The sequence below is a fragment of the Pogoniulus pusillus genome, chromosome 12 (assembly GCF_015220805.1).
Source record: "Pogoniulus pusillus isolate bPogPus1 chromosome 12, bPogPus1.pri, whole genome shotgun sequence".
In the NCBI taxonomy this organism is placed as follows: Eukaryota; Metazoa; Chordata; class Aves; order Piciformes; family Lybiidae; genus Pogoniulus; species Pogoniulus pusillus.
Genome location: NC_087275.1, coordinates 21,124,141 through 21,146,515, shown reverse-complemented (window position 1 = coordinate 21,146,515; position 22,375 = coordinate 21,124,141). Strand labels below are relative to the sequence as shown.

The 22,375-nt window shown below is 45.6% G+C and overlaps 1 protein-coding gene across 7 annotated transcripts in view; it reads left to right on the top strand.

Moving 5' to 3' along the window:
• The first annotated feature begins 6,902 nt into the window (after positions 1–6,902).
• LOC135180225 (cystathionine beta-synthase-like protein) overlaps positions 6,903–22,375 on the top strand; it is a 30,597-nt gene continuing 15,124 nt past the window's right edge. For 4 of the 7 annotated variants that reach the window (XR_010304333.1, XM_064152609.1, XM_064152606.1 and 1 more), the window contains exons 1-6: positions 6,903–7,032; positions 14,807–14,932; positions 16,240–16,451; positions 17,036–17,142; positions 18,466–18,600; positions 21,140–21,219. Coding sequence is in view for 6 of the 7 variants with exons in the window: in XM_064152609.1 (XP_064008679.1) it covers positions 14,846–14,932; positions 16,240–16,451; positions 17,036–17,142; positions 18,466–18,600; positions 21,140–21,219 (621 nt within the window). In the remaining variant the exon portion in view is untranslated. The remainder of the gene's footprint in view (positions 7,033–14,806; positions 14,933–16,239; positions 16,452–17,035; positions 17,143–18,465; positions 18,601–21,139; positions 21,220–22,375) is intronic. The other 3 variants (XM_064152608.1, XM_064152607.1, XM_064152605.1) reach the window with 3 other exon arrangements.

Genomic DNA, 22,375 nt, shown 5'->3' with positions numbered 1-22,375 from the left:
TAGTTTGAAGCCATTGTCCCTCGTCCTACAGGCCTTTTTAAACACTCTCCACCCTTCTTATAGGCCCCCTTCAGGTACTGGAAGGTCACTAATTAGCCTTCCCTTCTCCGGGCTGTACAATCCCAGCTCCCTCAGCCTGATGCACTTAAAAAACACACATATATTGGTGAATTCATCTGATTTCCAATGTGGTTTGTTTTTTTTTTTACAAATTCCTCCAAATTACTATTTTTTTCTCAACATTATTTGATTGTTAAAATCCACATGTATGGAAAAAGGAGGATAGTTTTTCAGAATTATGTGGACAAATCTTGTTAGCAGTGTGCTTTTTGGCCAATAAGGATTTAGTCCCCTGTTAATGCATGTTATCTTTTATCCTTTAATAACATTATAACCTCCACCAAGGAGAACCACTAGTGAAAGGACTCCTCTATCATACAGTGCAGTCCTGTAGTACTAATGCAGCAGCAGCAGCAGCAGCAAAACCACTTTAGAAGGTCCCTTTTTTATCTCCTGCAATTTTCCTACTGGAGGTTACTTCCAAAAATCAAGTGTTAATTCAGTTGATCTTCAGTTTCAACTGTAAAGTGGATTTGTGGTTGAAAGGTGGAAGCTTACAAACCAGACCTGCTGCCAGCAGACCAGCTCTGGTAGCCAGTGGCTTGATTTCAACACATGCAGAGTGAGAGAGGGAAGGGTGTGCTTATGTAACTGTCAAGATCCAAATACCTGCTTCTTAACAGGGCTCTGATGATCATTAGGTTAACTTTCCATAATTTCAATTTTGATGTTCACTTCTTAGCTGTATCATTTTGACAGGACCAAAAGGAAGTTTATTGCATTCATACATCAGGAGAGCAGAAATTTGCTACCTTGATGAAATGGTCATGCCTGGGACAGCAGCTTCCTGAGTGAACTGGAGCCCTGTAGCGGATTGCGTGAGCATGTTGCTGCTTTGATCCAAGTACTCTAAAATGTCCAAGGGTCTGAAAGCTGTTCTCGCTAGAAAGACAAAATCAGTATGGTTTCAGTATTCCTTTGGGGCAGATCTAATCCTTTTTTTGACAAGGGTATGCAGAGTAGTGTTTTCCTGAGTGCTGCAACAGGCTCACTGTAGGCCAGTTCCAGCTCTGTTTCAAAAACTGCATGGTTAGTTAGGTCTGGAAGGGGGAAATAGTTTCTGCCCTGGTTTCAGTGAGCTGCCAAGTGAGGACAAAAGGCAGCAGATAGCACTCAAGCCAATCTCCCCACATCTTCATTTTTCACAGAAAGCTTTTGGGCCTGCTGTGCTTTGCCAGCACCTGGCTTGAATTCAAGTTTTGCCACCTATGCAGCTGAATACTGGACGTGTTGCAGATCGCTCTTTCCTTCTGGAGCTATCTGGGATTCTGGCCAGGCAGAGGGAGGGAGCTGCTCCTACTGCAGCCTGTGTGCCAGCCTCCCTCCTGGGAAGAGCCAAGGGGAGTGACTGCTCCTCCCTTTTCTACCAATGCCTGTTTCCCTTGAGAGCTAATATTGCTCACATCTAAGAGAAAGAGGAGAGCTTCACGGTTCAAAACAGCCTTGCATCTTCTGTGATTTTCTTCTCCTTCGTCTTTAGTAAACACAGAGGATACTTCCTCCCTGCTTCCTCTGGTGTTGGTGGAGAAAAGAATCGTGGAGTTGCAGAAGGAAGGGACTTGATACGGGAATTTTGAGGCAGGACACAAAGAAGTGATTTCTGGACAAAGCACTTAGGGAAAGTGAGCAGGTAGCCCTCTGATCATCTTTGTGGCTTCCTCTGGACCCACTCCAACAGCTCGATGTCCTTCTTGTGTTGGGGGCTCTAGAACCACACACAGGACTGCAGGTGGGGGTCTCATGAGAGCAAAAGGGGAGAATCCCCTCCCTTGCCCTGCTGGCCACACTTCTCTTGATGCATCCCAGCACACAGTTGCTGTCTGGGCTGCACATGCACACTGCCAGCTCATGTTGAGCCTTTCCTAAGCCCAGACTCCCAGGCCCTTTTCCTCAGGGCTTCTCTCCAGCCATTTACCATGCAGCCTGGATTTGTGCTTGGGATTGCACTGACCCAGGTGCAGGACCTTACACTTGGCCTTGTTGAATTTCATGAGGATGGCCTGGGCCCACCTCTCCAGCCTGTCCAGGTCTCTCTGGGTGGATCCCTTCCCACTAGCAAGTAGATTGTGCCACACAGCTTGGTGCCATCTGCAAACTTGCTGAAGGTGCACTCAATTCCTCTGTCCATATGACTGACAAAGATGGTAAACAGCACTAGTGCCAGCACTGACCTCTGAGGGACGCCACAGGTCTCCAGATGGACCTTGTGCCATTGATCACCACTCATAACTCTCTGTAATCCATTCCAGATGGGACATGGTACCTGAAAAAAGCACACCAGTGCTCAGAGTGCCATGTGTCCTGCAGAATATTTCCCTGTTTGCATAACCCTGTATGATGTTTGCTTTTTTCACAACAGCAGGGCCTTGTTGACTCACACTGAGTTTACATGGCACTACACTCATACTTTCCACACTACACAATCATTGTCCACGTAGTGGCTACTTCAGCAGTTGATTGCTCCTGTCTGGCTATAAAATTTTGCATTTTTCCTTGTCAGACAACATCTTATTTTACTTTCTCTTCTTATTTCCCTAGTCCATCCAAAATCACTTTAAATTGTGACTATGTCCTCCAAAGGTGTGGCCTCTCCCACGCAGTTAAAATATCACATGGATCTTCTCAGGCTGCATGTTCCTCCCTTCATATAAAAATATTTCCACAAGCCTTGTACTCTCCCTTCCCCAAATGGCCCTGAGCATCACCAAGGTACCATTATTTCTTTGGGTGATTTCATTAGTCACTCACAAAAAAACTCTCCCACATGATCTTCCTCCCACAGTGATCCTACCACAACAGCATTTGCCCTTTCCCTCCCCACTCCCTGCTTTGATCACTGATTGCATTTATCCAAAGACTCTCTCTCCCCAACCTTTCAGTCTTCAGCATGTCTACTCATCACTGACACAAGAAGCATTCCCTGCTTGCCATTCCTAAGCACCCTGTCTCTTTCTATGTTAATATTCCAGGCAGTGTTACCTCACTGCTATGCTGATCGAATCATAATTCTGATTATATATCAACCCTCACTGCAACTTTGTTCCCTGGGAAGAAAATAATCCAAAGCATTTTCAGATCTCAGGAAATGGCTTAAGTGGCTCCACTTATGAAATCAGTGACGACCTGCTGATTTATGGGGGCTATTCACAAGGCTGGGTTGAAAAATAATCCAAGTGTTCCACTGATTTTGCTGAGCCATAATGGATCTAATCAGTGGGCAGTAGGGTGAAGAAAAACTTTGTGCATCCATTTCATGCCACCCTGGATGGTTTTAATGTCACTGATGCCAACGGCACAGTGTGGGTCAGTGTTGCTGGGGATATCTTTTGAGTAATGATTTTTTTCTTAAATGAAAACTCTCACAAAAAAATGTGTTGCCAGTTTACCTTCACTTGACTGCTGCCTTGGTGAAGAAGATTGAACTTTGAGTGCAGAGCTGTGATGCAATTACAAACCCCTCTCATTAGCCTCACACATTCAGATTTTTTCCAACATGCTTAGTGCTGTGTCTTGCTCTTACAAGCCTCCTCTGAGATATCTGATTTACATTTTACAGGATCTAGCAAACCCATCTGTACTGCTGGTTTCATATCCTGACATTCATCTGCTTGAAGTTGCAGTAATTGCTGTGAAGGTAGCACTTTTTCAGACAGAACAGCTGACTCAGTGCTTCATCCCTCAGTCCCTCCTGAAAGGCAAAACAAAGGTATGGTTATTCCTCCTTGGCTACTCTGTGGGTATCACTGCAGTTTCCAAACACATGCACCTATTCTGTTCCAAATATTCATGGATGTTTGCTTTACTGTGCTCTGAGGCTGGGTTTCACACATGCCCTGGTGTCTCATGGTTTTCAGATCCCCATTCCAAGGGCCAGACCATCACCGGTTTCACATTTTGCATCCCTTTTGTGCCATTCTGTACTTAGCTGCACCAAACACGAGCTAGAATCTGATCCCACTTGCTTTTCAAATTCCTGTTTTTCCAGTGAGGCTAACAGTTACTTATGCAAACCTGATTTCAGATATAATTAGCAGACAAACTGTTATTTGAAGTAAATAATTGTCCAGTTTGACAGCAGTATTTCTTAGTAAATCTTTCCTTAGGTAAATGAGAATAACCATGTGGAATTCAAACTTTAAATCCAGAAAGGGACAGATAAAAGAAGTTGTGTTGTCATCAACATAGATTTTTCTCCACAATTTGTGTCATACTTTTTTTCTGTTACCATATGTAATGGAACAGCTGCCTCTGTTGCTTTTATTTAAAGCCCATATAAAATACCTGATTCTTAATCTTGGTTTCTTTTAAATTGCTCAGTGCTTTTACTGTGGCTTTTTTTTTTTTTTTCATAATCTTTACCCCACAGCCTAGTCATGGTGCATTTTCTTACTAGGGAGGGAAACCCTCAACTTTCATTGGGACTGATCACTCAGCTTCAGACTAGTCACAGCTCTTCTGTCATTTCTACCACTCAATCAAAACTTCCCATTCCTTGCTTTTTATATGGCATGCAATACTCTCCAAATAGCTGTACTATTCAGTATGCATACAGATGGAGACATGCACCTAAATCATTCATTTGACTACCTAAAACACATTGCAGGGTGAATCATATTCTAAAATAAAACTGCCTTGAATCATTTTTTTCTCTTTATTTGCATTTTTTTGTAGACAAAGAAGAAATTGCTGCTTGGACTATCTACAGCAGCAAGTCACGTTCTTGAGACATTTCTTTCTGGTAAGCCTTTTCAGTATCTCATGCTTTCATGCAAGGATTCCTGGTCTGGTTTTTGACTTTGGTTTTGTTTTTTAACTTCTTGCCTAATCTGGGGCACTTTGTGGTTTTCAAGAACTGCTCTGAGTTAATTTGCACCGAGTGTTTTGCATTTACCTGCGCTCCCTGTTCTGTATGATAAAGCTCGGTTCATAACAGTGCAAATGGAGCCACTGTGAGACAGAGTGGCTTTCCCAAGCAAAAACCTCATTATCACATTCTTGGACACTATCAGAAGTATAATAACTACATCAGAGCATAACAGCTGTCCACTGCATTGGTGTCATAAGGACTCATGGAGATGAAGCTAATTCATCTAGGGCATAGCTCACCCAAGGCTTGAGATGGCTGTGCCTCCTTCACAAACAATGTGCAGCCTGCTTGCCTCTGTGCCAGCAAGTGCACCAGCAGATGAGTGCTAAATTGTGGGTAACACAGGAGCTTCTAACAGAAAGTATTTCAGTATTTTCCAGAATCATGTCTAGGGCTCGGCACTTTCAGGGTAAACCTGTTTACTGATTTGTGGCATAGCTACCACTAGGGAAATGGCCAGCACAGGTTTGTTTCAGTGAGATGCTTGCACTTAGTTTTTGTATTACAGAATGTTTTGTGTTGGAAGTGACCTTTAAAATTTAGTCCAAGTCCCCTGCAGTCACCAGGGATATCTTCAACCAGATTGTTGTCTAGAGCCCTGTCCAACCCAACTGTGAATGTTTCGAGGGCATCTACCACCTCTGAGGAACTTGTTCCAGTGTTTCACCACCTTCATTGTAAAAACATTCCTTCTTTTTATCTAGCCTAAACCTACCTTCTTTTTGTTTAGAACCAGTACCTCTTGTCCTGTTCCAACAGGGCCTGCTAAAAAACTTTGCCTACCTTTCTTAAAGACCCTCTCTAAGTCCTGGAAGGCTGTTATCAGATCTCTCTATGGCCTTCTCATCTTCAGGTTGAACAACCCAAACTCAACCTGTCCTCACAGGAGAAACAGTTGATGCCATTGATCATTTTTGTGACTTTCCTCTGCACCTGTTCTACCAGGTGCATGTCTCTCTTTTGCTGCTGATTCCAGAGCTGGACACACGACTCCAGCCAGGGTCTCACCAGAGTGGTGTAGAGGGGGCCAATCACTTTCCATGACTTGCTGGCCACTCTTCTTTTGATGGAGTCCAGGGTACGATTTGCTTTCAGGCCTGTGAGCACATATTGCTGGCTCATGTCTCAATTTTCATCCACCAGTACCCCCAAGTCCTTCACAGGGCTGCTCTCAATTCCATCATTCCCCAGCCTGTGGGCAAGGTCTGCCCCAGGAGAGGTGCAGGATTCTCTATAGTACCAGTTCCAGCCTGCAGCTACTAGCTAGGGGACTCCCGAGTCCCTCCCTGTCTCAGGCTGGGTATTTCCAGGCTTTTGAGAGATACTTGGGCACTTTCTGCTCCAATGCTGGAGCAGGACAGGCTGCGACAGGGCCCGCAAGGATGGAAGCACAAGGCCAGATGCCCTGACGCGGTGCAACCTCAAAGGGCTCAGGTGCCAGGAGAAGCATCTGGCTGTGAAACTCCCCTCGCAGCAGTCCTCTCTGATACGGTAGGTTTGGGGTTTTCCCACATTGGACAAGTAGTAAATAAGACATGCAGATCTTGGGAGTCACCGGACGGCCGGTGCCCGCAAGCTCACCATTAAATGTCGCCTTCGAAGGCCGAGGCCTGGGCACGACCAGTCGGGCTTGCGCCCTGGCAGAGATCAGAGAGCTCGCTCTGTGCTCTGCAGGGGTCCGTCTGGCGATCCCCGAAGCTTCTGCCCTCGCTGTTCCTCCGGGAGTCCCGCCCGGGCAGCGCCGGGGGCGATCGGGTCCCGCCCGGCATCCGCATGGCGCGGGCGGCAGTGCCCCGCGACGGCGCGCCGCCGCCCCATTGGCTGCCTCTGTCACGCCAACGCCCCCGCGGCGGCCAATGGCCGTGCGCGCTTCCGCTCCCTCCCTCGGAGGGTGGCGGGGCGGGGCCACGGGGCCGGCGCGCTGCATTAACCCTCGCCGCCGGCCGGCTGCTGCTGCGCCCGGGCTCCTTCTCATCCTCTGCCTTCTGCCGAGCCTGGGCGGGCTGGGCGTCCGCCGTGTCCTCGGGAGCCCCCTGCTTGCGTGGGTGAGGTGGAGACCGCAGCGGGAGGGACCAGGGCGGCTGCATTCCCCCCTCGCCAGCTCGTTGCATCATCCACGGGCGTGGGGTGATGGATGAGAACTTGGTGGGGGAGGTCGTGTTGGTCCATCACCCCAACCTCTGACTCGGTCGGGCCGCGTGGGATGGGCAGCGCCGCGTTCCCCTTCACCTGCAGCGGCTTTTAAGCGTTTACCGTGGCGTGGCGTGGCGTGGCATGGCGGGGGCAGGGAAGAGGGCTGCCTTAGGAGTGCTCCGCGGCGGCGGGGAGTGATGGATGACTGCGGGCTGGTGCGTTGACGGGGTTGTACTACTCGGTGGGACGCGTGTTTTCCTTTTGTGATTGAGAAAGGGGATAGGAATGGGCAGCTTCAGAGGTGTTCAGAGGGCAGAGCTTCAGGGCAAGCGGAGCCTTGGAGCCAGAGCTGGCGCTGGCGTGCCTGCGTGGGAGGATGGGAGGGCAGGCATCAGGAAGGTGCCAGCTTCTGAGGATGCTCCCGGCAAGCCTCAGAGTGCCTAAGGAGTCCCTCCTGCGAGCAGGGAAGAGGAGGAGGAAAGACTATCTTTTTACTCCGTTCACAGGCTTGCAAGGTGATTCGTGCCTTTTGTTTTTCTCTTTGGGCTTGGCACCAGCTCTTGTGCCATTTGTGGGCTGTTACCCGTTCTTCTCAGGAGTACCATCAGGACCTCTTGACAATGTTTTTCATCAGGTCTGGCTAATGCAGTGGATCAAGAAACATCTTTTCTTATGTTTTATTTCATATGTTGCTCTTCCTCTATTGGAAAAAGTTGGAACTAGACCAAAACCTGAGAGAGCTACTTCAGTAGCAGCGCTAGTGGTGATGCTGGCGTATTATTGAACCAGCCGCTGCTTGAAAGACAAGTGATTCTTCTCCTGTTCTTGTTCTGAGTCTACTCTTCTCTGTATCTCTAACTTTAAAGCCTTTGACCACAGAGCTTTTTGAAGTGCTGGGCCCTGTTCCAGCAAAGTTGCTCAGACTGTTTACACTTTAAACGATTCTGCTGATCTGAGGCATGAGAGCTCCGTGTTCTACAAAACTTAGGCTGCAGAAAGGAGGAGGGATCAGAACATGGACAGGGGTGGGACCTGAGGATTTTATGTCATCGAGAAAAGGTTATTTCTTGGGAAGCTGACACCTGCTCAGAGCCTGTTATTTCTTGGCAGGAAAATGGCTGTAGTGAGATCAATACTGGTGAAGTGTGGTTTAGGTGCTAGGTTAGATCCAGTACTTGGGGTGTTTGGGCAAGTAATCCTTTTTGATGTTAGCTGGTGGCTCTTTAGTATATTGTCATAACCCCATGTGTGAGTTCATCAGCCTGCTTTCCTAAAGCCAGAGCAGTACTTCTAAAAATTGATTGCTTGTCAGGGTCATGAGGGTGCTTTGTGTGCTGGAGTGCACATGCTGGCTCAGGTACATCACTGATCTAGCACTGGCAGCATAGCAGGATGCCAGGATGGCTGGGATAGGCTGGCCTCTGCCTATTGCTTGAAGTCTGCATGTTACATCCATAGGAACTAGACGGACAGCAGGATGGTCTGTGCTCATGGTTACACCGTGGATGCTTGCCAAAAGCTCTGCAGATGTAACCAGATTGAGTGGCAGTTGGTCCTTCCCAGAAAACACATATCAACCAACCTGGCTTTCTGCCCAGGCTATGGTGACCAGCAGTTTACTGCCAGCCTTTATCAGAGGCTCCATGGCTAGCAAAAGATATGATACTTGGCATAGTGCTGGATAAAAGGAGCTCTGCTTCTACCTAGCTTACAGACCTGGTCAGAAATTGAGATCAGAATTCAAATTCCTCCTTTCTGTCATGATGGGAAACTTGCATAACCTCTAAGCTTCAGTTGCCCTACCTGTAATGGCTCTATCTCTGTACTTGGTAAGCTTGGCAGGTAAAGAGTTCTGGCTGTAGTGTTGGTCTGTCTTTGTGTGCTGACTAAGGAGAAGGAACTAGAAGCAGTGAAAGAAGTCATGAAAGCTTCTAATTGGGACAGGTAAAAATGCAGGTAAGTCATTCTCCAATCTTTTAATGCTGTAGTGTTCCCTGAAGGCATCACTCTTCACTTGGAAGACTTATCAGATGTGCCCAGACTGAGTTGAATTGATCTTGGGAAAGGGAGATGTCAGAAGATCCCTGTATTAGGGGTGCATACCAAGCTTCCATTCTGTGGGAGGAAGGCAGACTGAATGCTTTCATGTTTTCACTGGCTGATCTCTGGCACAGCAGTTGCCATAGTGTTGGAAATTGCTTTGTTGTTGAAATTTTAATGTCTTTGCAGTGTTACTGAGGTGAGGACATTAAGGAACTATTCATTTCTGATCAGAAAGGCTATCCAGCATGCAAGTCCATCCTTGGAAGAGAGTGATCATTGAGGGGACTCATTTGCTCCATAGAAGAAAATGCAAATAAGACATTCAAGTCTTGAGGAATCTCTTCCTAGAGCCATAGTGTTGCTAATTTGTACTCTAGTTACCTCCGTTCAGTTGATGTCTTCTGACTTAGGAGCAATGGATAACTGCTACCGGGGGGTGTAGCAAGGAGCACAGAGACAGGCATGCATGCATATGCACGAAAACACACCGACAAGGACCCGAGTGGCTCTCTGTCTCCTGTATCACTGATAGCTGTGATGTTTCCAAACAGCTTCCGAAGGCTGCGTGTTGCTACATCTGGTAGCTTGTAAAGATCCTGAAGCTTGCTGAGACCCTGTGATACTCTGTGAGAAGAACAACTGGTTTGTAGTGGTTTACTTGTTCAAAGCAGCTGCTTAACATTAAAGTTTCTCACAGCATAATGGAATCAGATATCGCATCTCTCGCTGAGTTGCCTGCCTTTGGGGCATTTATCTGATCTACCTCACACACCTGCCTTTTAGACAGCAGCATTTCTGCTTCAGACAAGGCTCTAATTAGTTCCTTGTATACTTGATACTCTAAATATCTACAGCAGTACTGACAACATAAACAGGTTTAGAAACTGTAGCTCCTAGCATCTGTGGAGTGAGTTGAGCTCAGGCTCTTTGGAGATGAACTTCACTCACCAGCCTTCGATCCTGTTTTGTAGGAGCTTAGAAATAGAATAGTTCTTGGGCTGGGAATGGATCCGGAGGTGTGATCATCATCCATGAAGCATTCTGGATCTCATGCCTCTTCATGACTTGGGTTTAAGTGACTTTGTAAATTGTCTGCCTGGTTTTCCTGCCTCTTGTGCTTTGCAGATATGGCAGAAGTTAGTCAGGCTTTTGTAGTTACTTTCTGCCCACACCTCCAGCTACTTGAGTGTTCCCTTTTTTCAGCAAAATTAAATATAAGCCGACAGGTTTTCTTTCCCAAAGATGGGAAACTTTTCCTGCAGCTTTTCTTCAAACTCTTCTGAGCAGCATTCAGCTGCAGTTAAAGAAGCAACTGCCATTCTCCTGTACTGCCTCCCCAGTATGCTTTCCCCTAAGAAAGAGTCAGGGTAGTGAAGAAGTTGCTGTCATGCCCTGTTTGGGTGATTTCTGCTCACCTCTTTTCCTTTGCTGCCCTAAGATATTCACAGTAGAAGGACGTGCCAGCTTCTTGCAGCCTGGTTTGGGCGTGCAGCTGGGGAAGTCTAGCATTCCAGGATGCCCTAGACTGGCCATCTCTGCCCCCTGTTTTGCTGAAGTTGCATCATCTAAGGCTGTAAGCATCAGTTGGATATTCTGGGTGGTCTGTCAGGAAGCTCATCAGTAGCACTGAAGGAGTTCAAAGGTCTGAGGTCTTCCTCTTGGTTTTGAACACAACAAGTAGCTCCTGGGCTCTTCATCTGTTTCTTAACCATAGCTGTAAGCTATTGCAGGTGCTTTTATGTCTGTGCTGAGCACTGTAGTAAGAACTCCCCTTGGATAACAACCAAGACTTTTGTCTTCCTGGCACTGATTTTCTACTAGCATAAGAATTTAACTTTATATGTGCATACCTATTTCTTTTAGGCTGGGGGAGTGTGGGGTTCTTTAAAATAACGCCTAATGAAATTATTAGAGCAGCTTTTTTGAGCAGGAGCTTGTGTTACTTCCCAGGAACAATGTTGCTCATGGTCTGTGTTTGGTGAGAGGTTTTTTGTTGGCAGCACTTGCGGTTTGATTCAGAGTTCTAGCCCCACTATAGAAGCTTTGACCAAACAACTGAGTATTGTCATTTTAAACATATGAGAGGATTTCACTGTTTAGTTGCAGGCAAAATTACAGCTTTTCCTTCATTTTTGCTGTTTCTAGTCCAAGAAGTGATGAGTGTTGCTGCTGACTCTGGATTTATTTTTTTTGGCCTGGCAATCAAAGAAAGGAGATGGCATTTTCTTGCCTAGTTTGGAGGGAATCCTCCTTAAGACAGAGAGCCACATTGATTCCTTTCCTGTGGTCAGTACAAGGAACAAGTTCTTGGTTTGTTGAAACCTCTGAAATTTTTATTGCAACAAATTTCTTTCCCTTTCTCCTCATGTTTTGGACTCTCTTGAAGTTTGGTGATGCAAAGCTTTTTAAAGGTTTTGCACTCCTAAAACCTGAGAACCCAGGAAAGGAATGGAGTCTGCTGTCTGTAACTGCTTGCTTCTTTCTTCCTGCAAGTTGAAAGGATTTGACCCTTTGCCAGCAAGGTACCCTTGTTAGAGGGACTGAAAATACTGTTAGTGTTAACCTGTGAGCAGAAGCAGTCTGTGTCTATGTCTGGTATTGCATGCCATCTGTTTGAAGGAGCATATGGACGTGGCTCATAGGAAGCCCTGAAGCTGTTTCTTTACTAAAAGAAGTGCTGATACTCTGGATTGTGAACAAACCACTTCGTAGGAACAGAAGTGAAAGCAGAGTTTCTCTCTGGAAATGTAAGCAAGCTAATTTCTGCTAACAAAACCTGGCTGGTGTTAGGTCCTGTATATTTAAGGGATAATTAGGTTTCTCAGTCTGGTTCTGGTCAGCAGTCTAAGTCAGGATGAAGTGCATCTTAGCTCTTGGGCATGTACTAACCAAAATCAAGTCAAATTGTACCATTCAGTGAGACTTAGACAGGCTGGAGAGTTGGGCAGGAAGAAATTTAATGAAATTCAACAAGGGCAAGTAGAGTCTTGCACCTAGGAAAGAACAACCCCAGGGATCAGTATAGGTTGGGGACTGATCTGCTGGAAGGCAGAAAAGGGGAAAAGGGTCTGGGGGTTCTAGCTGATGGGAGGTTGACCATGAGCCAGCAATGTGCTCTTGTGGTCAGGAGGTCAAAAGCCATTCTGGGGTAAATTAAAAGGGAGTATGACTAGTAGGTCAATAGAGGTTCTCCTGTTCCTCTACTCTGCCTTGGTGAGGCCACATCTGGAGTACTGTGTCCAGTTCTGCCTCCCCCCCAGTTCAAGAGGAACTTCATAGAACTGTTTGCGAGAGTCCAATGCAGAGCCACAAATATGATTAAGGGAGTGGAATATAGAATCAACCAGGATGGAAGAGACCTCCAAGATCACCCAGTCCAACCTAGCACCCAGCCCTATCCAGTCAACTAGACCATGGCACTAAGTGCCTCATCCAGTCTTTTCTTGAACACCTCCAGGGATGGTGACTCCACCACCTTCATGGACAGCCAACACCAATGACAAATCACTCTCTCTATGAAGGACATCCTCCTAACATCCAGCCTATATTTGCTCTGGCACAACTTCAGACTGTGTCCCCTTGTTCTGTTGCTGGTTGTCTGGGAGAAAAGACCAGCCCCCACCTGACTACAACCTCCTTTCAGGTAGTTGTAGACAGCAATGAGGTCATCCCTAAGCCTTCTCTTCTCCAGGCTAAACAATCTCAGCTCCCTCAGCCTCTCCTCATAGGACTTGTGTTCCAGCATCTCTCGAATTGAAGAGTTCAGAACTGGACACAGTACTCAAGGTGTGGCCTGACCAGTGCTGAGTACAGGGGAAGAATAACCTCCCTTGTCCTACTGGCCACACTGTTCCTGATGCCGGCCAGGATGCCATTGGCTCTCCTGGCCACCTGGGCACACTGCTGGCTCATCTTCAGCTACTATCTACCAGTACCCTCAGATCCCTTTCTGCCTGGCTGCTCTCAGCCACTCAGTCCTCAGCCTGTAGTGCTGCTTGGGGTTGTTGTGGCCAAAGTGTAGAACCCTACCCTTGCCCTTGTTAAATCCCATCCCGTTGGCCTCTGCCCACCCATCCAGCCTGTCAGGGTCCCTCTACAGGGCTCTCCTACCCTCCAACAGATTGACACCTGCTCTATCTCTCTTACAAGGAGATACTGAGGGAGCTGGGGCTCTTTAGCTTGGAGGAGACCGAGAAGTGACCTCATCAGTGTTTACCAATATGTAAAGGGTGAGTGCCAGGAGGATGGACCCAGGCACTTTTTGGTGATGCCCATCAAGGGGCAGTGTGTGGAAGCTGAGACATAGGAGGTTTCATGTAAACATGAGGAGGATTTTATTCCCTGTGAGAGTGACAGAACAGTGGAACAGGCTGCCCAGGGGGGTTGTGGAGTCTCCCTCTCTGGAGATACTCAGAATCTGCCTGGGCACATTCCTGTGTGATCTGGTATAGGTGATCCTGCTCTGCAGGGGAGGTTGGACTGGATGATCTTTCAAGGTCTCTTTCAGCATCTGACATTCTGTGTTTGTGGAGGCATGGAAGTCTTTGTACACAGGAGAAGAATGATTCCAAGCCTTAGTCTAGAACCTCAGCATTTTCAGAGGGTTTTTTTGTTTGCTTAACAAGGGCATTTTAAACAGCTTGGGCATTTTCTTCAAATCAGCATGCAAGAAAGCAATTGATAGTGATCAGTGGTGCATGCAAGCTTGCAAGATCAAGTGCTAAAGTTCACTGATCTTGTGATTCAGATATTTTTCCAGTATGTCACCAGACCATCGACAATGCCAGATCTAAGCTGTGTCTGGCTTGTGTGCATTCGTCAGAAGGAGAAGGATGAGGCCAGGAGCCCTTTGAAGGCTGAGCATAATTCATTAATGGAAAGAGCTGAATCTTGCTGCTAAACAGTGCTGAGGAAAACAAATATGAGGGGAAAACTGTAACACTTTGCAAGACTTCAGCCAGATTTTTTTCTTCAATGGAAAGGAAGCAGGCAGGGTCTATGGATAAATTGCTGGAGTAGGAGAAGTGAATTCTTCTGTTCTATAGTTAATAGTTTCTGAAATAAAAAGCTTGTTAGAAGGTTTCTTGCTTCCTTGAGGTTGAAGTGTTTGCTGTGAGTGTTATATCCAGGATTGCTATAGTTGTGCATGCAACACTAATTCCATTTGTGTAGGAACTTGTGAGATTTTGGTCACCTCCAGGGCAGGGAGACCTTTGCAAGTGCTCCTGTGTAAATCCTTTTGCTAAGTTGTGTCTTCTGGTGATGGTACCATGCAGCCCTTTCACCTTTGTGTCTCTAGAATCCTGTGAACCAGAGTATTTTCTGTTACTTTGTGTGGCTTTCAAGTTTATGGACTTGCAGATGGTCTGATAGAGAAATTTTCTGCTTACTTTACTGGATCTGAGTTGTGGAGGGCAGGGCAGAGGGGAGATTAGGTGATGCAAGAAGAACGAGGTCAGGAGACCCTCTGCTGGTCTTGCACAAGACCTCTGCTGCATTATTATTACATCTATTTCTAATCCCATCTATACTAGTCCTCTTTATTTTGCAGCTACTTTTTTCCCCCTGTGAAAGTAGGACATGTATCTTTCCCCTACATGAGACTGTTTCCTGATAGTTGTGTTTGGTTTTGTTTGTCTGCAGCTCTGAAGAGGATTCAAGTTGTGTGACCCACAGAGTCTCATGAAGAAAGTCCAGTCTACTGTGCCATCATCCTCACCAAAGAGCATGGAGAAGGTGATAACAGATAGGCCTCTGTCTGTGTCCAAGGTATTCACTGGTCTTTGGGGAATACTGTTTGCCTGCCTTTCTGTCACCAAAATTTAGGAAAGCCCTATCTGTTTTTCAGAGGGATTTCAAGACTTTCCTTCTGGAATGCAGTGTAGGGAGGCACTCTTGAAACCAGGAGCCTTTCTAGAAGAGCTCTCCCTGACCACAAATAGCAATGCAGTCTCTTGGCATCATTTTCTAATTAGTCATTGAGTAGTCTTGCTGTCTTCCTCTCTTCTTGGAATGGGAAGAAGGTTTAATTTCAGAAGGCTGTTCTTTGGTGTGGGAGGAATGTCTCATTTGAATGAGACTAGTCCTGTTTTCTTGATATTTATGGAGACTGTTTAGAGTAACCACATACTTCCATGTGTCTAAGTTATCTCCAGGCAGGCCACTGTATTGAGTTTTTGCACTCAGCATTGCTGTGCAAGGTTCTGATAAGGATTTGGCAAATCAAAGCTAGGTTGAAGTGTTTTCCTATCTTCACAGTGCTGCTGAAACATCAACCAAACATTGTTGGGGCCTTTTTTCTATAAGGAAAAAACAAGACTGGGATGCTTGAGCATGGGATTTGTTTGAGACATCCTATGCTGTGCCCTAATACTTAGATCCTAGGTACAGTGAAAGGATCTCTTGTCAGTGGTAGAACCTGCTATTGAGTGTCATGGTTTAAAGCAGGACAGATTGCTCTTTTACCCCTTCCAAAAGGGACAAAAGTAAATTGCTCACACACAGGATTGGAGCATTGGAAAGTTTAAATGTAAAGGCAATTTGCATGCTACAATGCTACGGTGGTGTAGTGCAAAGCATATACAATACAAAGCAATCCACAGTCTGGGCTTAACACAGAAGCTCATAAAGCCAAAGCTTCACACAAAACATCCTGCACCCCAGGCCAACAAAACCCAGGCTAGAATGCCCCACTCCCTACCCTCCATGCCACTCCATTCGTGACACAGCACATGGACCATTCTATGATTTCACTTTCCAGTACATCTTCTGGACACTAATTTCAGGAGGTCTGTAACTTTGTGTTTCTCTTAAAGGTAGGTAGCCTCAAACGGCCACATTCAGCATTAAGCTGCTGTTGCTGTTGCCAATTTAGCAATTGCAGGGAAGGCAGTGATGTGAATGGATGGTTTGCCATGGTGCAGAACTTTAATGACTTTGATAGTGTCAAAAGATCTTCAGACCCTGTTAAACTGGAGCTTATCAATCACTCTTGTTTAGGTTGGGATTTCTACCCTCCTGTTCTTGTTGTTTTTTTTTCTCTTTATTCTCTCCCCCCACCCCTTCCCTTCCCCAAGGATGAAGTGCCTACACTTCTTTCCCAGGACAAGCCAGATGCAAACTCATGCCCTCATGCAGCTGGCAAATATTTTCAGCCTGGTGGGGTGGACAATGAGAACTGCAAGGCTAAGGAGAAGGAAAGAGAGTGGATCCGCCCTGATGCACCTAGCAAGTGTACATGGAAGCTTGGGAAGCCCCTCTCTGCCTCCCCACATCGTCATACCACTCTGTAAGTATTACATCTCTTTGCAGATTTTCAGTACAACACTAACCCAGGTCCTCACAGAGCCATGTGGTATTAATAAAAGATGTCTGATTTCAATTTAGATATGCTGGTACTTCTTAATTACCACTGTAAGCAAAGTTAGGAAGCAGGATTAAGCATAAAAAAAGGACCTTGCACCAAAGATGTGAAACTACATGGACTGGAACTAACAAATAACCTGGAAGACAGTTCCATGACTGAATGAAAGATTGCTTTGTTAATGCCTTTTGCTTGTAAAAGAGCTGACTCTGAGCAATGCTAAGCTACTTCATGCCAGGAGGAAGTGCAGAACACTTTATTCTTGCCTTAGCACTTGGCTTGATGTCTGATTAATCCTTGTTTTGGACTGAGAAATGGCTGTTTTGTGAATTTGTATCCAGTGGACATTCTTTTAAAACCAAATATCTAGAGTTAACACCTCTGATCACAGGAAAGTAGAAACCTGCCTCAAATAAAAAAGCATTGGAAATACTGCGTGGCTTTTGTGTGACCTGCCTGTGGCTCCTTCTGTGAATACACTGACTTTGTTTTCTGTGTGTGTGTACCAGGCCAGAGCCTCTGAAAATCCTGCCAAGCATCCTGAATAAAGTTGGCAATACACCTTTAGTGCGAATCAACAAGATTGGGAAGCAGTATGGGCTCAAGTGTGAACTCTGTGAGTACTCTGCAGGCAGAAAACTGAAATAAGAAACACTGTTCCAGAAACTTGGGTAGCCCTGGTTAGTAGTGTCATAGATGTAGGAGGAGTGGATGTACCCAGCAGAAAATGGTGAGGAAAATTCCTCCTCTTTTTCTTTGCCTGGTTTTCAGGTTTTGGTCATCTAAAATATCTTTCCATTTTTACTTTGTGATGACATTTCATCCAGCTTTTTGATTCCTGGAGAAAAAGTAGAAGTGGTTTGGGCTTATTTTGTTCATAGAAAATAGTTTTTAATTTCAAAAACGTTGGTGGAAGTTTTTGACTGCTTTTTATATTCAGAGTGTTCATCAGTTTGTGTAAAAAAAAAAAAACAAACCACAAACCCAAACAACCCAAACCATCTGCAGCTCTGAGAGGTCTAGGCTGGATGTTAGGAGGAAATTCTTCACAGAGAGAGTGATTTGCCATTGGAATGGGCTGCCCAGGGAGGTGGTGGAGTGGCTGTCCCTGGAGGTGTTCAAGAAAAGACAGGATGAGGCACTTGGTGCCATGGTCTAGTTGAGTGGATAGGGCTGGGTGCTAGGTTGGACTGGATGATCTTGGAGGTCTCTTCCAACCTGGTTGATTCTATGAAAGGGATCAAACTGTCAGCGAATGGATGTAGGGCTTTTAGGTTGGTTGGTTTGTTTGTTTCTAAACCAGTGCTGTTGGAAATATCTGGAGACTCTGGACAAAGCCCTGAATATATTCACATGTATTTGTAATGATATACAATTTATAAATAATACAGAAATGCAACCCTGCCCCCCTGGACAAAGAAAGCCCAGAAGGGGCCAACACCACTTTCTTCTCTCCCCCCAGACAGAAAACCAGCAAGGCTCATGTGTTATTAGTAAAAGGTTAGTACCTTTTAGGTAGTACTAAGTTAGTACTAAGGCACTCTGACTCTGGAGGAGTCAGTGAGGCAAAGAACAGCAATGGAGCCCAAGAGCCAAGGATGCGCAATTGTTTATACTTTGCTGTTTTGTCCCTCTTAGCAAACCAGTGAATGATAGAGACTTTATTATTCTTTTTACAACCAATGCCCTGCTCATTCAGTCAATATTCAAAAGAATGTCCAGAAAGTTCCTCTCTCTCGTTTGTAATTTAGAATCAAAACAGAGCTTTAGCTCTTAAACTGCTACAGAGCCAGATTCCTGTCTCCACTGTTACAAAGCAGGGAGGTGAAGTGGGCAAGCACATCAACAGAGTTTCCCCTTGAAGATGTGTTAGGGATCAGCAGCCTGTTCAGCAAATGACTGCTGTTTGAGAAGTCTGCTTGATTTCTTTTGGTTCCAGTGGCAAAATGTGAATTCTTCAATGCTGGGGGAAGCGTGAAGGACCGCATCAGCCTGAGGATGGTAGAGGATGCTGAGAAGGCTGGAATCTTGAAGCCTGGGGACACTATCATAGAGCCAACCTCTGGAAACACAGGTAGAGCATGGAGAGACCCTAGCAAAGCATGTGGGGAAAATGTTGTAATGGTTTTCCTGCAGGAGTAAGACTTGAGATTGGAGCATGGAGGCTGGCTGTGCAAGGATAAAAGGGAATCTCATCCTCCCTGCATGATGGTAGGGAACAGTACCTCTTCTGTCTCACACAAGGAAGAATTCTGCAATGTCCTGTGCTGACCAGAGCAGCTGAGAAGGGCTGCCAAATTTGTAGGAACTCTTTGCTTTAAAAGAAAGGAAGCATTAGGTCAGATTCAATAAGGTCTTTTATGTCCTACTTGGGAACTAAAGTCTGAAGTCATTTGAAATCAAGCACCAAAAGACTGCTATGAATCTGAATCTTCCCTTTCTGTTTGGGAAGTCCCATAGTCCTTTTTTCTACATTCTTGTCAGTTGAGGTGGGCCTGGTTTGAGAAACAGCCTTTCCCATGTGCTGCAGCTGAGATGGGAGATCAGATGCATCCCAAAAGCACTATATGCTATCAGCCCTTGCACACCTCGATTTTCAACAGGTTCCACTCAGGTTAGCATCTCTTCCTTGGAGGGCTGGAGGAAGGAATGGTCCAGCTAGTCAGGGGCCATCTGATCATCTTAAGCAGACTGGTATTAACTCTGGGCTCTTACATCACTGCTGTTGTACTTCTATTAAGCTGCTCTACTGGTGGGCAGTGGACATACCTGGAATGTTCCCACTCGAGCTTGTTAAATATGGAATATACTGCCACCTCTGAAAAGGTTCCTGAGCTCAGCTACAAGCTACTTCCTTGCTTGATGTGTTTTAGAGAGGTGTCTTGTCCTGTGAAAACTCTTTCCTGGCATCCATCCACTGTTAACTTATGCTAGATGCAGCCAGGCAGATCCTTCTGTCGTTCTTTTGATCCTGTCCAGCCTTTGTTAATGGAGGAACTGGGTTGATGAGCTGCTTTGTGGCCAGTTCCCCTGCTCTCAGCACAAAAGTGGGAAGTCGTATTTTTTGCTCTGCATGTGTCCTGTGGGGGCAGCAGTGCAACTGAAGCCCTTGTGACTGTGGCTACACCTTCGCCTAAGCGGTGGCAGACAATGGAAGATATCCTTATATCCAAGGTCATACAGTGGCATCCTGCTTTCTTCGTCTGTCCTTCATAAATGATTCTCCTTGCCATATAATCCAAAAGATAGAAGGAAGGCAGAACTGAAGGAAATACAGGACAGTTGCTCCAGAAAGTTGTCTCTTCTCATGTAAAAGCAAAGATTAGGGCAGACAGTAACCTGAGAGAATTGGCTTTGCTCTAGGCTGCTGCTGAGAGCCAATGAGTAAGTTAAATGTCAAAGCTAATGTGATAAATCTTTTGTCCTCTCTGCATCCTGCTTCTCCTTCAGCCAAAGTCCTGTTTTGATGTTTGCTGCATTTGCAAGTCAGTAGCAGAAAGTACAAAGTGTTAAGAGCCCAGGTCTCAAAATGCTTTCCTCACCACAGACTGTAAGGGAAAGTGTTGGATGGCTTTTCTTTAGCCTTTGGCCTTAGGGAGAGTCTATCTAGCACTAGTCTGTCAACACTAGAGAGTGCTGCCTTTTTCATTCTGTATTTGGGAACCCATATTTATCTATAATATACTGAAACAATTCCCACCCCCAGTATTTAAACACTGCTTGAATTACTTGAGGTGTGAGTTTTACACCCCTTCCAGTTACATGATCCAGCACCATACAGAAACAGAGTCAGCTTTGAACAAATGAGTGTCTGTGTGGGGTAAACTGCTTGTGAGGCATTGTCATGGACATGTCTTGATACCATACCCAGTATTGAAAACAACAAAGGAGGTGCCATGCAGTTTGACCAGAGAAACATATCAGCTACCTTGATCTGTTTTGCTTGTCCAGCAGATTTGGTAACAGGTGTAAGCTCGTCCTCTGTGGGTTAGACACTTCTAACCCAGGAAGGCAGACAGTGACAAGCTGTAAGGCAGGAATCAGGCTGGACACACAGATTTTGAAGTAAAAACGAGGTGTGTCTCTAACATTCAAGGTACTTTACTGTGGTAGCAAGTGAATGTGGTGCATTAGAACCTTAATCATGTGCAGCATTTAGATCTTGTCTTTTTAGAAAGGACTTAGTTTTGGTATGGTGCTGGCCAGGGATTTAATGCAGAAGTGAGTCAGTTGGGCTGTTAATAATCTTCTAACAGTATGAAAGTGCTTGCTCTAGTCTGCTTTAGCTTAAAGGTCATTCCTTTCCCAAATTACTGTTGTAAAAACAAAGTGGAAGAGACAGGAGGAAGGTGCTGTGCATGTGGTAAAGCCAGCAGTTGGCACATAGTTTCCCTACCCTCAACTAAACTTTTGTTGGCTGTGATCCTCAAAGAACGAGCAGCATCTGTAAACGCAGATCTCAGCAGCCAGAAACCTTCCCTTTCCCACCCCTCTAGAAACTCAAGTCTCTGCTGAAAATCTGATTAAGCCAGGGCATGCCAAAGCTAGCATTGTGGATTTTGTTCTCTGTTGCTCCTCTGTTGTGTGTTCCACATGTCTTTGCTTGCTTGCAGGAATTGGGCTGGCCTTGGCTGCAGCGGTGAAGGGTTACCGCTGTATCATTGTGATGCCAGAGAAAATGAGCATGGAGAAGGTCAGATCTGCTTTCATTTCCCAAGTATTTCAAAATCAGCATGTTTTTACTTGCAGAGTTCCTGGTGCAGATGAGTGACATAGTGTAGGCTTTTGGTCTCTAAGTCACTGGCCATGCAGAACTCTTCTGAGAGGCTATTGCTAGTGCCCAGAGAAATCCAGGCTGGATAGCCATGGACAGAAAATGTCTTTAAGACCCATCCTTACATTGCTGTTGCTCAGAAAACTGTCCTAACTGTTTTAAATACAAGTGTCAAGGGAACTTCAGATTCACCTAGTGCATTGGGGTGACTACCTGTCCCCAGGTCAGCTTTCCCTGACTGAGCAAGGAGGGACAAAAGAAAGTAATGCTGAAGCCTTGAATATTTTGTTTTGTACTGGGCTGGGCAAGGCTGTGAAGGAGCCTGTTAATCTTCTGTCCTGGTTGGAGCTTCCAGCTCAGGACAGAATATAGAATTTACCCTAAAAGACTAAGTAACATCACTTGCACAGAATTAGAAGTTAATAAAAGTAGTATTTACAAAAGTATGCAAAGTATAAAAGGTAGTAAGGTAGAAAGAATATATATATATATATATATATATATATATATATATATATATATATTTACAATCCCAGAACTGGCCATGGACTGGGCCTCCAGATGGACTAGACCTCATTACTCAGCCAAAAAACCAGCCCCCAGCCAGCAGCAAGGCTTCCTCCCGACCAGTGAAAGTGAAAGCAGCAGTCAAGAGAGCACTGACTGAAAGGTCTGCCTCTTAAATAGAGAATATGCAGGAAAAGGAGGGCAATAACACATTACATTACCCAGTGCCTCCCCCTTGGGATGGACTTTCTGCCCCTTTGGGAGGAGTTTCACTCTATGGTACAACAGTTAAGCTTTAACCTACAGCATTTTCTCATCTTACCCTAAGGTGTATTGGTGAGCATCTCAGTTGTGTCACCACAGCAACAAACGAAGGAAAAGCCACCTGGGTAGTGTCCAGTTACCTTCACTGTGGAAAAACACTAAACATCTAGCTCTAGAGCAAGCCCTGATCTGTGGTGCTGCATCTACACCCCAAAGAAGAGAGTAGAGATTCTCTGTGCTTCACAGTCGAGGCAGCAAATCTCTGTTGGCAAAGACACTTATTTCAATGGGAACATTTTCAATA